The 15,592-nt window shown below is 39.8% G+C and overlaps 1 protein-coding gene across 3 annotated transcripts in view; it reads right to left on the bottom strand.

The window, feature by feature from the left end:
* The window catches only part of IQGAP2 (IQ motif containing GTPase activating protein 2), a 277,347-nt gene that overhangs the window by 215,227 nt on the left and 46,528 nt on the right, over positions 1-15,592 (bottom strand). For all 3 annotated transcript variants that reach the window (XM_037032366.1, XM_037032369.1, XM_037032367.1), the window contains exon 2: positions 14,827-14,926. In XM_037032366.1, coding sequence (XP_036888261.1) covers positions 14,827-14,926 — 100 coding nt within the window. The remainder of the gene's footprint in view (positions 1-14,826; positions 14,927-15,592) is intronic.

Here is a 15,592-nt window from a genome sequence, read left to right as displayed (position 1 = left end):
ACAGACCTGGGTTGAAATACCATTTCAGTCACCTGTTGGCTGTGACATACATTACTTAGGTTCTTCCAGGACTTGGTTTGTCCATCTACAAAATGGGGATAACCCTGTGCAGGCTGAGCACTCAGGGTGCCGTGCCTGCTGAGTGGCCAGTCATGTGATAACCCTATAGTGAAAGACATCTGAAACCATGGAAAATTCCAACTTTCTCTCAGCTCTCCAACTTCTAAGAGCCTGAGAAACAAATATAAACTCTTTGGTTGGGGATGGTTAGTATCAGTTATTTAGAAATACCAGCATTCTGAGAAGTTAAGCTTTTATCTGTCAGATCACAGCTGACTGGTAGCTGCAACACATACCCAAGGCTAGAATACAAAATATGTGAAACTAAAAACAACTCTGTGTCCCAACCACAGTCTCAGTCCATGGAGGCCACACAATGTGTCCCACTGTGTCAGATAAACAATGCTTGGGTCTGCCCCAAAGCATCTGACCTCCTGGTGTCCTTGGTTCTCCAAATCCGGTCCCCTGCCAAACACTGCAGCTTCTCCCTTTACATCCATAAAGTCTGTCCCTTCTACTCCAGTTCTGTGGCACAGCTCCTGGTCATTCCACAGCTGGACCTCAACTGCAAGCATCACAGTCTGGCTGGCTGGTACCATGTCTCCTTTTGTGCCATGGAGACACCCCATTGAAACCACACCTTACCCTCTCCCAGGCTACACCTGATGACTCCCCGCTCCTCTCCCTTCTAGTGGAATGTGCCCAGTGGTGCGATGGGGCCTGACCTGCTGAAATGGCCCTGAGCAAGTTCACCCAGAAGCCAAACCTGGGAAGGACCCCTAGTCTCAACTCAGCTGTGGTCCCTGCCCCACCAGCCTGTCAGCCACTCCACAGAACAACCCTGCGCTTTATCTTATTCCCTAGAACAGCAGAGGTGAGGCCAGGACCAGGAAGAGAATGAGGAGGAAGTGCAGAGCTACCTTGGAAACACCAATGCTATTTATGCTTTGAAAATGCAGTAAAGAATTCCTTAAAATTTCATTAATGCTTTGTATAGAGTGATGGCGTGTCTTCACAAGTTGATTACTAAGAAAGCTGTTTTCCTCCAAATTCCAAGTTTCTATTGGCATTGCTCATGAGCCCAGCTATGGGCAGCGCCCTTAGAAATAAAGACAGGGAAGTCTCCGTGCGTGGAAGAAATCCAGTGGATTCTCTAAAGAATTCCCCAGTCATAAGATGGTTTTTCTTAAACTAATCACACATGTTCAGCGTCAAGCAAACCCACACTCAATGGGTCTCACTCGTTAAACATCTGAAGCACATCTTTCAAATGTGATCCTCAAATTCAGCTGCTTAACAATAGGGACGTGTTCTGTGAAACGAGGCTGTAGGTGATTTCACTGTTGAGGGAACATCCGAGGGCACCTGCACAAACCTGGGAGGTGCAGCCTACCACTCTAGTCTGCGTGCTGTGCTTTTGTTAACGTGTCTGTGCACTCCTTTGTTCACACCAGCCCGGACAGCTGGCTTTTCTTTTTGTGATGTAAGCGCCTGACTTAAGTCTTGATTGGCAAGGCATCCACTTCAAGGAACACTATCTAGAATAAACACACTACCCACCACACGCCTAGATACAGAGGTAGGCGGTCTCCCCGCTCTGAGATGCCTTTGTTTTAAAGACCTTGGTTGATTTTGATAACTGACCACTTGGGCTAGGCTTTTTTCTCTTCCTAGGCTTTAAGTTCCCACTGCCACTTTTAAATTCACCAGTAAAAGCCCATGAAACCCTAGCTCCCCAACCCCAATAAAATCAGAACCTAGGCCCCTACATGCTATATCTCTCTGCCCTTGACCTTGGCCTGTGACCCCTGGAGTGCCTTGTAAGTTCTAGGGCCTATTAATAGTAAACTCTTTTCTTTTTCTTCAGAGCTTTCTAACAGTTATCACGGAAGGGTTTCTTTCAATCATAATAAAAATCCCAAGAACTGGTCCAGTATTAACAGTGGTTTAAAAAGGGAAGATATGTGTGGGGGGATGCAGAGGTGAGGGCCCCCAGGCATTTTTAGCCCAGAGCATTATTACGGATAGACTGAGACCTGCACAGAACAGGGATCCACTGCTCTAAGGCTATGATGCCACTTGGCACTCAGCAATAGGAATTTTCCAGCCCCACTATGTATGATCTGCAGGGACCACCACTGCATGTGAGGCCCATCACTGACCAAAAGCATCACTGACCAACATGCTGTTGTGTAGCACATGACTACTAGGTAGGGCCAGAGCTTGAGGTCTGATCTAGTCAATGAGGTGTCTTTTTGGTATCTGAGGTTTAAGCACTGAAATAAAAAGGAATCACACCCATGTTGTGTTTCCTTTCCAGAGTGCAGACGAAACTGTCCCAGACTCACTAATACAAAGAACAGCTTGGCTCACATAAAGAGCCCTTTGAAGATAATATTTCTAAACAAGCCCATCACCAAGGGAAGGCTTTTTTGCTTTGTTTATTTTCAGAGGTAGGATAGAAAAAGTAAGCACAGCAAAAGATTTGTATGTGTTTTCTGTCCTTAAAACAAGAAATATAATATTTCAAGAACTTTTCTTGGGAAACACAATAGCAGCCTCATTCATAACTATTCACTGAACTGTAATTTATAAATTCCCTCTCCACTTCTTGCCAAGATCCCTCTCCAATTCCCCGACCTTCAAAATAGCTCCAGTTGGATTTCCTTCCTCAACCCAGCGTCTTCCCAAAGAGAACTCTCTATCTTAAAATTACACAGTCATCCTAAAAATCTAAAGAACGGAAGTTCATGAAATAGACTCTTTTTCATTATTCAAATATATTTTGCAGAGATTCACATGAAATCTACTCAGGAATACTGTTTTAGAAAATTAAATCCTTTAACTTAAATGGTGGGATTTCTGGCATTAGGGACAAAACTTTCAAAGTCCATATGAGTAGTAGACTTGTAGATACAGCCTCATTTTAACAAAGTTACGACAGCAAAGAAACTATCAACTTAGCTTTTGGGACCTACCCAAAAAGAAAACTTAGATGTCCATATAGTGTTATTTAAAATGGTTGGGGAGTGAAGAGCTTAGTTTGAAAAGCTCACGAATTCAAAAGCATCACAGAATAACTAACCTTGGTACTATAATCATTTAGACCAAGACATCATTCAATTCCTGATTTGGTGTCTGACGGTAACAAAGGGGACGCTTGCTCCTGAAGACCCCTTCTGGGGTCAATTTCAAAAGGCTAGGTACACATCATGTAAAAGGCAGCATCTAATGGAGCCCCCAGCAGTCCCAGCCTTCTTGAATCCATGCCCTTGTATAATCTCCCCTTGAGCACAGGCTGGATTTAGTCATTTGATTCTAATGAATAAAATTCAGTAAAGTATGGAATGCCGCTTCTGAGAGTAGGTTACAAAAAGACTCTGGCTTCCATCTGACTTGCTCTGTCTCGCTCTCTCGTTCACTCACTCTGATGGGAGCCAGCTGCCATGCTGTAAGCTGCCCGACAGAGAGACCCACATGTCAAGGAACCGAGGGAAGCCTCTGGCCAACAGCAGGGGGAAACGGAGGTCCCCGGTCCAAGCGTCCATCAGGAACGGAATCCTGCCAACACCACGAGTGAGCCTGGAGGCCCATCTGCCCTGCTTAAAGCTCCTATTGATGTCGCTTTGTGGGAGACTGGGGGCCAGAGGACCCACTTAAGCTAAGCCCACATTCCTGGTGCTCAAAAATCATGGGATAAATGTTTGTTGTTTCAAGTTCCTAAGTTTGAGAGTAATTTGTTATACAGTTAAGGATAACTAATTCATATGCCAGACATCCTCTGCCTCCCAACACAATTATGACTAGCTCTTTATGACATCATCTAACCCTTTTGCCTGTAGAGGAACACGTCCCTAGGGGGGAGTCAATTTATAAAACAATTCTCTCTTTTTTGGCCCTAAAGATATGCTTTTTTCATTTTTTGTCATTGCCATTGATATTAGTATTTTGATACTTAATTTAAAAATCTACATGCACAGACTTCATAATTTTATAAACTGTGAGCAATAATTCCAGCCATAAATCATAATTACACACAGATTACTGCTTCCTGTCTTCATTCATTCATTCACTGGAAAATACTCTATGCCGTTCTCTGGATATCTTCTAACACACTGTGGTGTCATTAAGTTATCTAGAATTCTCAGCTCCACAACCCACTGGTTACATATATAGTGGGAAGAAGTTGCATCATCTAACTGCAATACAGAAATTTCCAGTGAGACAAAGATTAAATTTTACCTCTAGGCTGGCAGTCTAGTCAAACCATTTAGAATCCTGTCTACCACACATCTAATTCATATCCTACTTGTTACCACCAGGAGTATCAAAACATGAGAAGCAGAGTACAATAAATCCCCATTAGTAACAAATGATAATTCACTGCTGAGCGTTAAGTGATTTACTCAAGTATGTGAAGGATCTGATGTCATGATACCTTATAGTAAGGGTATTTGACCTAGACGGGGATGACAGGGAGAGGAGTCCCTGAGAAACTGTGCTGAGATCTGAACAGTGAGTCGAGTCTGACTAGCTAAAGAACAGGAAAAGGTCCTGTATGGGAGGGAACACACAATCGAAAAGGGGTCAGTGTGGCTGGAATGCAGAATAGGGAACAGGGCACAATACAAAACTGGAGAGGCTGTAAGGACTGCACTATACAGAGCCTAGGAGGCCCCGTAAAGGAGCTTGGTCTTTATCCTGAGTATTGGGAAAAAAAACTAGAAGTTTTGAACAGAACTGATTGTAACAGTTCAGGGTTTTGAAAAGATTCACCTGAGCATGATACAGGTAATAGATGAAAGGGGGCCAGAGGAATGTGAAAACTAATTAGAAACCAATGCAGTGCCCTGGCTGGTATAACTCAGTGGATTGAGCGTGGGCCTGCGGACCAGAGGATCATGGCTCGATTCCCAGTCAGGGCACATGCCTGGGTTGTAGGCCAGTTCCCAGCAGGGGACGCACAAGAGGCAACCATACATTGACATTTCTCTCCCTCTGTCCTTCCCTTCCCCTCTAAAGATAAATAAATAAAATCTTAAAAAAAAAACCAATGCAGTAATATAGCAAGAGATGTTAAAAGCCTTCGTAAGCTGGTTGTGGGGTAGAGAGGTGTACACATGAGAGAAATTAGGAAGATGATGAGCTAGATCCAGGGAGAGGCTCATGCATGCACATACAGAGAGAGTAACAGAGCAAAGGTGAAAGAAAGAGTTTAAAACTTGTGAATAAGCTTTAACCAAAAAGTGAGCTTCCCAGTATAGCATTATTAATTGTTTGATCTCCTGCTCCCAAGATGACCTTACAATAAATGCTAAAAAAAAACAACAACAACCCAACCTGTAAAATGAACAGTGTTTAGATACCACTGTATCTCAGGAGTACCTTCTATGTGCATTTTATCTGCTAGATGCCATTTAATCTTATTTAACAGCTTTACTAAGGACTTCCCGAAGCCAGTCTGATCAAAAGAATTTTAATAACAGCTTTGATGAGAAAGAATTTATATACCATACAACTCACTTATAGAGTCATGCAACCATGACCACAATTTTAGAACATTTTTGTCCCTGCAAAAAGAAATTCATACTGATTAGAAATCACTCTTCGATCCACCTATCACCCAGTCCTAGGCAACAACTATTTACTTTTTGGACCTATGAATTTGACTATTCTGGACATTTCATATAAATGGATTTCCTCTGGGCCCCTGCCCCCACGCATGCACAGTCTCTCCCATTATCAACATCCCCACCAGAGTGAAACATTGCTTATAACCAATGAACCTACATATCATGTAATAATCCCCCAAAGTCCACAGTTTACAGTTCATTCTTAGAATCACACATTTTATGGGTTTGGACAAATATATTATAATAGTTATCTATTATTGTGGTATCATACAGAGTATTTCCACTGCCATAAAAAACCTCTTCATTCTGCCTATTCAGCTTTCTTCCCCCAACCACAGGTATTTTTACTATGTCCATATTTTTGCCTCTTTCAAGAACATCATATAGTTGAAATCACATAGTATGTAGCCTTTTCAAAATGGGATTCTTTCACACCACAGGGTTTCTTTACCTAAGGTTTCTCCTTGGCTTTTCTTTTTGCATGGCTTAATAGCTCATTCCTTTTTTAGTGCTGAATAGTATTTCACTCTCTGGATGTACCACAGTTTATTTATCCATTCACCTACTGAAGGATATCTTAGTTGCTCCTAAGTTTTGGCAATTATGAAAAAAGCTTCTATAAACATCCATGTGCACTCTTTTTGTGTGGACAGTTCACTCTGTTGGGTAAACAGAAGAAGCACAATTGCCAGATTGTATGATAAGAGTATGTTTAGTTTTATAGGAAACTGCCAAACTGTCTTCCAAAGTGGCTGTGCCACTTTGTATTTCCATGAGCAATAAATGGGAGTTCTGTTTGCTCTACATCCTCACCAGTGGTTTGGAGTCATCACTGAGCTAGACGTTGGCTATTTTTACAGGTGTTTAGTGGTATCTTGTTGTTGTTTTACTTTGTATTTCCCTGATGACATGTGCTGTGAGCAGTGTTTCCTATGCTTATTTGCCATCAGTATGTCTTCTTTGATGAGGTATTTATTAAGGCCTTTGGTCCATTTTCTAATTAGGCCATTTGCTTTTTAAAAAAATATATATTTTATTCATTATGCTATTACAGTTGTCCCCCATTTCCCCCCCCTCAACCAGTACTCCCATTCCCTCCAGCAATCCCATACCTTAGTTCATGTGCATGGGTCATGCATATAAGTTCTTTGGCTTCTCCATTTCCTATGCTATTCTTAACTTTCCCCTGACTTTTTTGTGCCTACCAATTTGTGCTTCTTCATCCCTACACTTCCCCCCCATTCTCCCCTTTCCACCTTTCAACTGATAACCCTCCAAATGATCTCCAAATCTATAATTCTATTCCTATTCTAGTTGTTTGCTTAGTTCACAGGTGTCAAGCACAAGGCCTGTGGCCAAATCTGGTCCTCCACCTTGTTTTATCCAGCCCAGCACCTTGTTTCTACATGGTGGCAGCACTGAGCTCCTTGCCCCCAGTTAGGGAGTCATTACATTTACACAGTCCCAAAATTACATTCGGCCCTTTGAAGGCAACCGTGAAGCCGATGTGGACCCTGGTGAAAATGAAGCTGACACCCATGGCTTAGTTCGTTATTTGGATTCAATTTCTGATAGTTGTGAATTTATTGCCATTTTAATGTTCATCATTTTTTATCTTCTTTTTCTTACATAATTCCCTTTAGCATTTCATATAATAATGGCATGGTGATGATGAACTCCTTTAGTTTTACCTTGTTTGGGAAGTGTTCTATCTGCCTTTCCATTCTAAATGATAGCTTTGCTGGATAGAGTAATCTAGTTTGTAGGTCCTTGCTTTTCATCACTTTGAATATTTCTTGCCAATCCCTTTTGGCCTGCAAAGTTTCTGTTGAGAAATCAGCTGAGAGTCTTACGGGAACTCCTTTGTAGATAACTTTCTGCTTTTCTCTTGCTGTTTTTAAGATTCTCTCTTTATCTTTAACCTTTGGCATTTTAATTATGATGTGTCTTGGTGTGGTCCTCTATGGGTCCATCTTGTTTGGGACTCTCTGTGCTTCCTTGTATGTCTATTTCCTTCACCAAATGAGGAAAATTTTCTTTCATTATTTTTTCAAATAAGTTTTCAATGTCTTGCTCTTCCTCTTTCCCTTCTGGTAACCCTATGATTCAGATGTTGGTATGTTTAATGTCCCAGGGGTTCCTAAGCCTATTTTCATTTTTTTCTTTTTCTATTCTCATTTTTTAAAATTCTTTTTCCTTCCTGCTGCTCTGACTGAATGATCTTCCTTTCTAACATCCCATATTGTTGATTTGATTCTTGGCTTCATCCCCTCCACTGTTGGCTCCCTGCAAATTTTTCTTTATTTCACTTAAGGCCACCTTCATTTCTGCCTGGGTCTTTTTTTATGCTGTTGATGTACCCAATGAGTTTCCTGAGCATCCTTATAACCAGTATTTTGAACTGTGCATTGATATGCTTATCTCCATTTCCTTTAGTTCTTTTTCTGAAGTTTTGTTCTGTTCTTTCGCTAGGGCCATATTTCTTTGTCTCCTCAATTTGGCAGCTTCCCTGTGTTTGTTTCTGTGTAATAGCTAAAGCTGCTTTGACTCCCTGTCTGAGTAGTGTGGCCTATTGTGGAAAAGCACACCTGTTAAGTTGTTTGGGGAGGACCCTTAGTATTCGCCAGGGCGAGGCAACCTGTGTCACCACTCTGTTGCTCTGTGTGGGGGAGGGCTTGGAGAGGGGACAATGCTTCTGCCTGGCCTCTGGAGTTTTACACAGGAGAAAGCTGCCTCCTGGCACTTGCCCTGATGCCAGTCACTTCACTTTCTCCCTGTATGCAACTGGTGTCCTTACAACTGTTTCCCTGGTGCTGAATCCCAGAGGGGTGGGTCTGTGTGACTCTTCAGACCATTGTGGGCCCTTTAAGAGAAGTCTCTTGAGAATCCCGCAGTCTCTTCTGCTGCCCCAAACTCCACTGGTTTTTACAGCCAGAAATTATGGTGACTTATCCTCCTGGTGCTGGAACCCTGCTCTGGGTGGTCTGATCTGAGGCTGGGATCTTTCACTCCCAAGGTATCCCTCCCGATTTTTTTCCACCACACGTGGATATGGGAACACCCATCCCATCTCTGTGCCTGCCTGTGCCACTCCGCGTCTCCACGCCTCTCTGCACATTTCCATGTTTCCACCTTCCTGGATGAACGTGGCTTCTTCAAATCCTTGGTTGTCAGACTTCCACACAGTTTGATGTTCTGACAATTCTGGGTGATATTTGTTTTGTAGTCTAATTGTATATTTTGCTATTGTCGTGCACACAGGCAAGGCCTCATGTTTAACTCCATCTTGACTGGAAGACACCAGGATGTTGGGTGTTTTCTTATTGCTGAGCTTTAAGAGTTCTTATATATTTTGGATAATAGTCTTTTATCAGTGTGCCTTTGGCAAATATTTTCTCCCCATGTGTGGCTTGTTTTTTTCATTCTCTTAGCATTGTTTTTTTGTAGAACAGAAAATTTTAATTTTAATGAAGCCCAACTTATCAATTCTTTCTCTCATGAAATCATGCCATTGGTGCCATCACAAAGTTCATGTAGGTTTTCATTTCTGTTGCCTTTAAGGAGTCTCATAGTGTTGTATTTTGCATACAGACCTCGTCTACTGGAGTTAATTTTGTGAAGGCATAAGTGCAGTGTCTAGGTTCGTTTTTTACATGTGGATATCCAGTTGTTCCCGCACCATTTGTGGAAAAGATGGTCTTTGATCCATTGCATTGCTTTGCTCCTTTAAAAAAGATCAATTTACTACATGCACAGGGATCTATTTCTGGGCCCTGTATTCTGTTCCATTGGTTTATTTGTCTATTCTCCTGCCAATGCCACACTGTCTTGATTACTCTAGCTTTATACTAAGCTTAAGGGCAGGTAGTATCAGTCCTCCAACACTGTTCTCTTTCAATATTGTATTGACTATTCTGGGTCTTTTGCTTTTCTACATAATTTGAGAATCAGGTTGTCAATATCCACAAAATAATTTACTGAGATTTTGATTGGGATGCACTTATAAATCAAGTTAGGAAGAACTGACATCTGGACAACATTGAGTCTTTCTATCCATGAACATAGAATATCTTTTCTTTTTTTAGTTCTTCTTTGATTTAGCTCATCAGAGTTTTATTGTTTTCTTCATATATATCTTGTACACAATTTATTAAATTTATACCCAAGTAACTCATTTTTGAGGGCTAATGTAAATGGCATTTTATTTTTAATTTCAAATCCCACTAGTTCATTGCTACTGTAAAAGAAAGTGACTGACTTTTGTATATTAACCTTGTACCCTGCAAGCTTACTATAATTGCTTATTAGTTCCAGGGGCTTTTTAAAAATTTTTTTTTCAGTTGGACTGCATAGTTAATCATGTTATCTGTGAACAAAAACAGTTTTTTCTATTTCCTTTTCCAATTTGTATACCTTTCCTTCCCTTCTCTTATTTTCCTGCATTAGCTAAAACTTTCAGGGCACTGTTGGAAAGGAGTGGTGAGTGGAGATGTCTTCGCCTTGCACCTTATGTTAGTGGAAAGCTTTGGGCTTCTCACCACTAGTATGATGTTAGCTGTAGGTGCTTTGTAAACAGTCTTTCTCAAGTTGAGGATTTTCCTCTATTCCTAGTTTACTAAGTATTTTTATCATAAATAGGTGTTGGATTTTTCTGCATCTATTGATATAATCATGCTATTTTTCTTATTTAACCTATTGATGCGATAGACAACATTAATTAATTTTCAAATATTGAAGCAGCCTTGCATACTTGGGATAAATCTCACTTGTGATTTACACTGTTCCCACACATTGCTGGATTTGATTTGCTGCTATCATTTTTTATAGCTGAATAATGTTTCATTGTATGGATATACCACACTTTATTTACCCATTCACCAGTAGATGGGAATTTGAGTTATTTCCTCTTCTTGTTCTTATGAACAATGCTTCAATGAGCATTTGTGTGTAGGTTTTTGTATGCGCATAGACATAGATCTTCAAGTCTCTTGGGTATATACTTGGTGATAGAACTGCTAGATCATATGGTAATTTAATATTTAATTTTTTGAGGAGCAGCTGCACTGTCTTACAAAGTAGTTGCATCATTTTATAGCCCAACCAGCAATGTATGAGAGTTCCAGCTTCTCTCCACCCTTGCAAACAGTTGTTAGTGTCTGTCTTTTTGATTATAGCTATCCTAGTCTGAAGTGGTATTTCATTTTAGTTTTCATCTGCATCTCCCTAATGACAAATGTTGAGCAACCTGTCCCATTCTTATTGTCCATTTGTATATCTTACTTGGAGAAATGTCTATTCAAAACTTTTGCCAACTTTAAATTAAGCTATTCACTTTTTATTTTGAGTTTTGAGAGTTCTTTTTATATTCTGGATTCAAGTCTCTTATCAAATACGTGATTTGAAAATATTTTCTCCCATTCCATGGGTTGTCTTTTCACTTCTTTGATGGTATCCTTTAAATCAAAGGACTTGTTTTTTATAATGTCTCATTTATTTTCTTCTTGTGCTCATGTTTCTGGTATCAAATCCAGCTATACAGCAGTGGTTCTTACATTTAGATTAACAATCCATTTTAAGATAATTTTTGTATATGGCATGAGTAGGAATACAAATTCAATTTTGTGCCTGTGTATATACAGTTGTAGCCACATCACTTGTTGAAAGACTTTTCCCCCCATTGAATTGTCCTTATTGATTGATTTGGGGGTTAGACTAAGCTTGACGTCCTGGGATAAATCCCACTTNTCAAAGGACTTGTTTTTTATAATGTCTCATTTATTTTCTTCTTGTGCTCATGTTTCTGGTATCAAATCCAGCTATACAGCAGTGGTTCTTACATTTAGATTAACAATCCATTTTAAGATAATTTTTGTATATGGCATGAGTAGGAATACAAATTCAATTTTGTGCCTGTGTATATACAGTTGTAGCCACATCACTTGTTGAAAGACTTTTTCCCCCATTGACTTGTCCTTATTGATTGATTTGGGGGTTAAACTAAGCTTGACGTCTTGGGATAAATCCCACTTGGTGGTGTATAGTTTTTATATGAACTCAGTTTGGTAGTGTTTTGTTGAGGATTTTTGTATTTTACTGGTAAGGGGTATTGATCTATAGTTTTCCTGAGGTGCATTTGTCTGGTTTTAGTGTCATATACCAAAACTAGACAAAGATATTGGTATCTGGTCTCAACAGAATGAATTGGAAAGTCTCCCCTCTTACCTTCTTTGTAAGATTGGAAAGTTTTTGGATTACTAACTCAATCTTTCTACTTGTTATAAGTCTATTTAGGTTTTCTATTTCTTCTTGAGTAAGTTTTGGTAGTTTGAGTCTTTCTAGTGATTTTTCCATTTCACCTAGGTTTTATAATTTATTGGCATATAATTATTCATAGTATTTCCTTGTTGTCCTTTTTATTTTTATAATGTTGGTAGGTATATCCCTCTAATGGAACTTTCTTTTATCCTCGCTATCCTCACCCAAGAACATGCTTATTCATTTTAGAGAGGGGGGAAGGAAGGGAGAGAGAGAAGGAAGGCGAGAAACATAGATGTGAAAGAAAAATATCAATTGGCTGTCTCTCATGCACACACAGACTGGGGACGGAACACACAACCCAGGCACATGTCCTGAACCTGCAACCTTATGGTTTATGGGATGATGTTCCCACCAACTGAGCTGAGGGAACTTTAAATGGCATGATATCACAAAATCTTAAAATCACTTAAACCAAAATTAAAGATATATTGGACTATTACAATTCTGAATTTTTAATACATACAAACTAGACATCCTTCTAGCTATCAGTTCTGGAAAGAAAGAAAAGCAGCACAAACACAGAACCAATCCATCTCTAGTTAAAATGCACCTAAGTCAGGTCAACTGAAATAAGAAACAAGAAAGAGTTTCTGGATAAACTTATACATTCAAAGTATGTCATTTAGTAAAAACTCAATGTCCTAAGACAACTATACCTACATGAACACACATACATGCATGCACTATGAGAAACCCAGTATGACAAATTTCTAAGCCATTAACATTGTCAGAATTCTGAATACTATATTTTCTGAAATCACAGCATGTATATTAATATATCTATTAATAGCCACATGTTTACATACTAAATAACCAAAAATCAGCTTTCCTGAAAGTCATAAAGTGTTCAGATCTTAATAAAAAATTCATAAGTACATATACCAAAAATCTTCTTGTAAAATAAATTGATGAAACCATCTCAAAGAAAAAACTGTATATTTTACAGTCTTTTCTTTCAATGGAACTATTCCTAAGGAAGCTTTCTTCAAAGAACCTGGGCTAATTGTTATGTGGACTTTTCTAAAACAAAATCAACCACAGAATTTTGAAAATACTAAAGAAGATGGCAAGCTTTCAAGCTGTATTGATATCACTTTGATACATTCAGGAGTAAACTATGCTTATGTTATTATCATACACCTGACTGGCACTACAGTTTACAGGACACGTGCACATTCTCAGTGTTAGTGGATTTTCTAGGGAGAAAAATGCATGAAATAAGTAGGGCAGGTGGTGGTAACATCTTTGTCATCCAACTACAGAAAGAAAAAACTGAAATTCCCACAGAGTAGATGGCTCGCCCAGATCACGCCACTCATCAGCGCTGAGGCTGGGACTGGGCAAGTCAGTTCCTGACTCCCAGTCGGGTACCTTCCCTGTGTGACATTGCTTTCCGCTCACACAAAAGAGGAGCTAAAAACAGACTGCAAAGCGTGTATCAGCAGGAAGTTTCCACTAACTCTCCTTAGACTTTTTCATTAAAAGTATGTTGATTTTGAACGTTTATGAATTACTTCCCTTGTCTCATTTTTAGCAATTTGATTAAAAGCATATTTTTCATCAATTTTAATAATCTTAGACTAATAATGAGTCTTCAGTGACCTGCAATTTACCTGCAGGCTTCAAAGACAGATTAAGTAACCTTTAAAGCTTAGTTTTAGAGCTTAAAGTTACAGGACACTTAAAATATGAAACAATTTGGGGAAATGCTCTTTTAAGCAATTATGAGGCCAAAGTAGCCCAAAGGTATTACTGAATATTCTACACAACATCCACTGAATAGCCTCATTCTAGCTCCGTAAATAGCTGCTTGGTAATTAACATGGGTGATCACTAACTAAATGTTTATTTCCTGTACAGAGAAGAGAGCTAAAACATACCGTCTGACCATCGGGCAACACTGTTGCCCCATCATGGTACAAAGCATTCACCAGAAGCTAACTCATGACATTGAGCACTGCAGCATTCAAAGGACAAAGTTTGCCTGATTCCTTTGACACAGAAGCGAGGGTGCAAATACCTTCTTTATCTTCACTTTCTCCTTGGAGAACCCAGCATTGACTTACAGTCTAAAAAGTCTAAGAGTCAGCATGAGTTTAGGGATAACATATCCTGAGGGAAACACACCCACGAACTAGAAAGGAGATTGCTGTCATAAACCTACCCTCTAGCTTAGTGATCAATGGACCTCAGTCCAAAATGCTATTATCCTACTGGGCATTTATAATAATTGGGGTAGGCATGGGGAAAAGATCTGAGGAAGCTTTGGGGAAGTAGGAAATTGATTTAAGTCTTGGCTGCTCCCCCACATACAAGCCAGTGAGATAAGAAATTTGAAATAATCTGCAATTTGCTCAGACATTTTCTAGGAGACTCTGAAGAAGGTGAAGGAGCAGTTGCCTTCCTAGTGCTCTGACCTTGACTATCATAGGAACTTTTTCTCAATTTTGCTTGATTATTTACAAAAAAACAGGTGATTCTTCTCCCATTACCCTGCTACCAACAAAAGTGCAAATGAGTTACCGTATTTTCAGACCATAAGACGCACCTAGGTTTTAGAGGAGGAAAATAGGAAAAAATTTTTTTGAAGTAAAAAATGTGGTAAAATATTTAGTAACATAAATAACACAGTATTTCACCAATGTAAATGTAAACAGAACTCAACAGCAGCATTAACAACCATTATTCCTCCTAAATTTGGGGGGAGGGGAGGTGCATCTTACAGTCCAAAAACTCGGTAGTTAAAGCGTATGCGTAACATTGCATACCTTATCTCCAATAGAAGGTATGCAAATAGCCAAAGTCTGGATCTCACCTTTTGGCTTCCTCTAGGTGGCATAAATATTCATAAGCGATGTTCTGTCTCCTCCTCTCGTCCATCTCCTCTGCAGAGAGCCTTTCATCATCCACAATAGCTGGAAACAGAGGACAACATCATGTTACCACAAGGGCAGTGTCCACCAACCAAACACCTAGAACGATCAGCTAGAACCAACTCACGTGCAGTTCAACACAGAGCACTGAGGCACAGGGACACTGAAGTGCCACGTACAGAAACAGACTTGCTCTGAATTTCACAATATTATATTATTTCTAGCATGCAAAAAAAGCAACACTGAAGTATGGTTTGAAATGACTAGTAATAGAATGAGAACAGCAATCAGATTTCATAAATGATGCCATAGGAGCTAGTCTCACATCGATTACAGCACAGCCAGCTCGCAACAGCCTCCCTTCACAAGCTTGTGGAATCGGTCCAGTGGCTCAGCTTGGATCATCCTGGAACTGTTGGGGTTGAACAAAGAATCTACAAAGACTTGTGTTTTCCTCCTCCTACAGGGAATTAAAGCTTCTCATCCAACCCAAATCCTATTTTTACAGATGTCAAAATCTCTAAAATTCCTCCCTCACTTATTTCTTGGACTTTATGAGACCAATCTTCTTGGCCAAGGTATCCAAAAGAAAAAAGCAATGGAATCAGCAAGTGAACAGGGTTTTCAAGCCCACACTCTTTTTTCCAACCCAAGCCTAGCTTATAAACTTGCATGCTTCAGCTTTGCTTTTCTGTAGAGAACCCGGCT

This window comes from Sturnira hondurensis, unplaced genomic scaffold (assembly GCF_014824575.4).
Source record: "Sturnira hondurensis isolate 20B ecotype Veracruz unplaced genomic scaffold, ASM1482457v3 Scaffold0021354, whole genome shotgun sequence".
Lineage (NCBI taxonomy): Eukaryota > Metazoa > Chordata > Mammalia > Chiroptera > Phyllostomidae > Sturnira > Sturnira hondurensis.
Note: the sequence above shows the minus strand (reverse complement) of the source record. Positions and strands in the feature narration are given on the sequence as shown.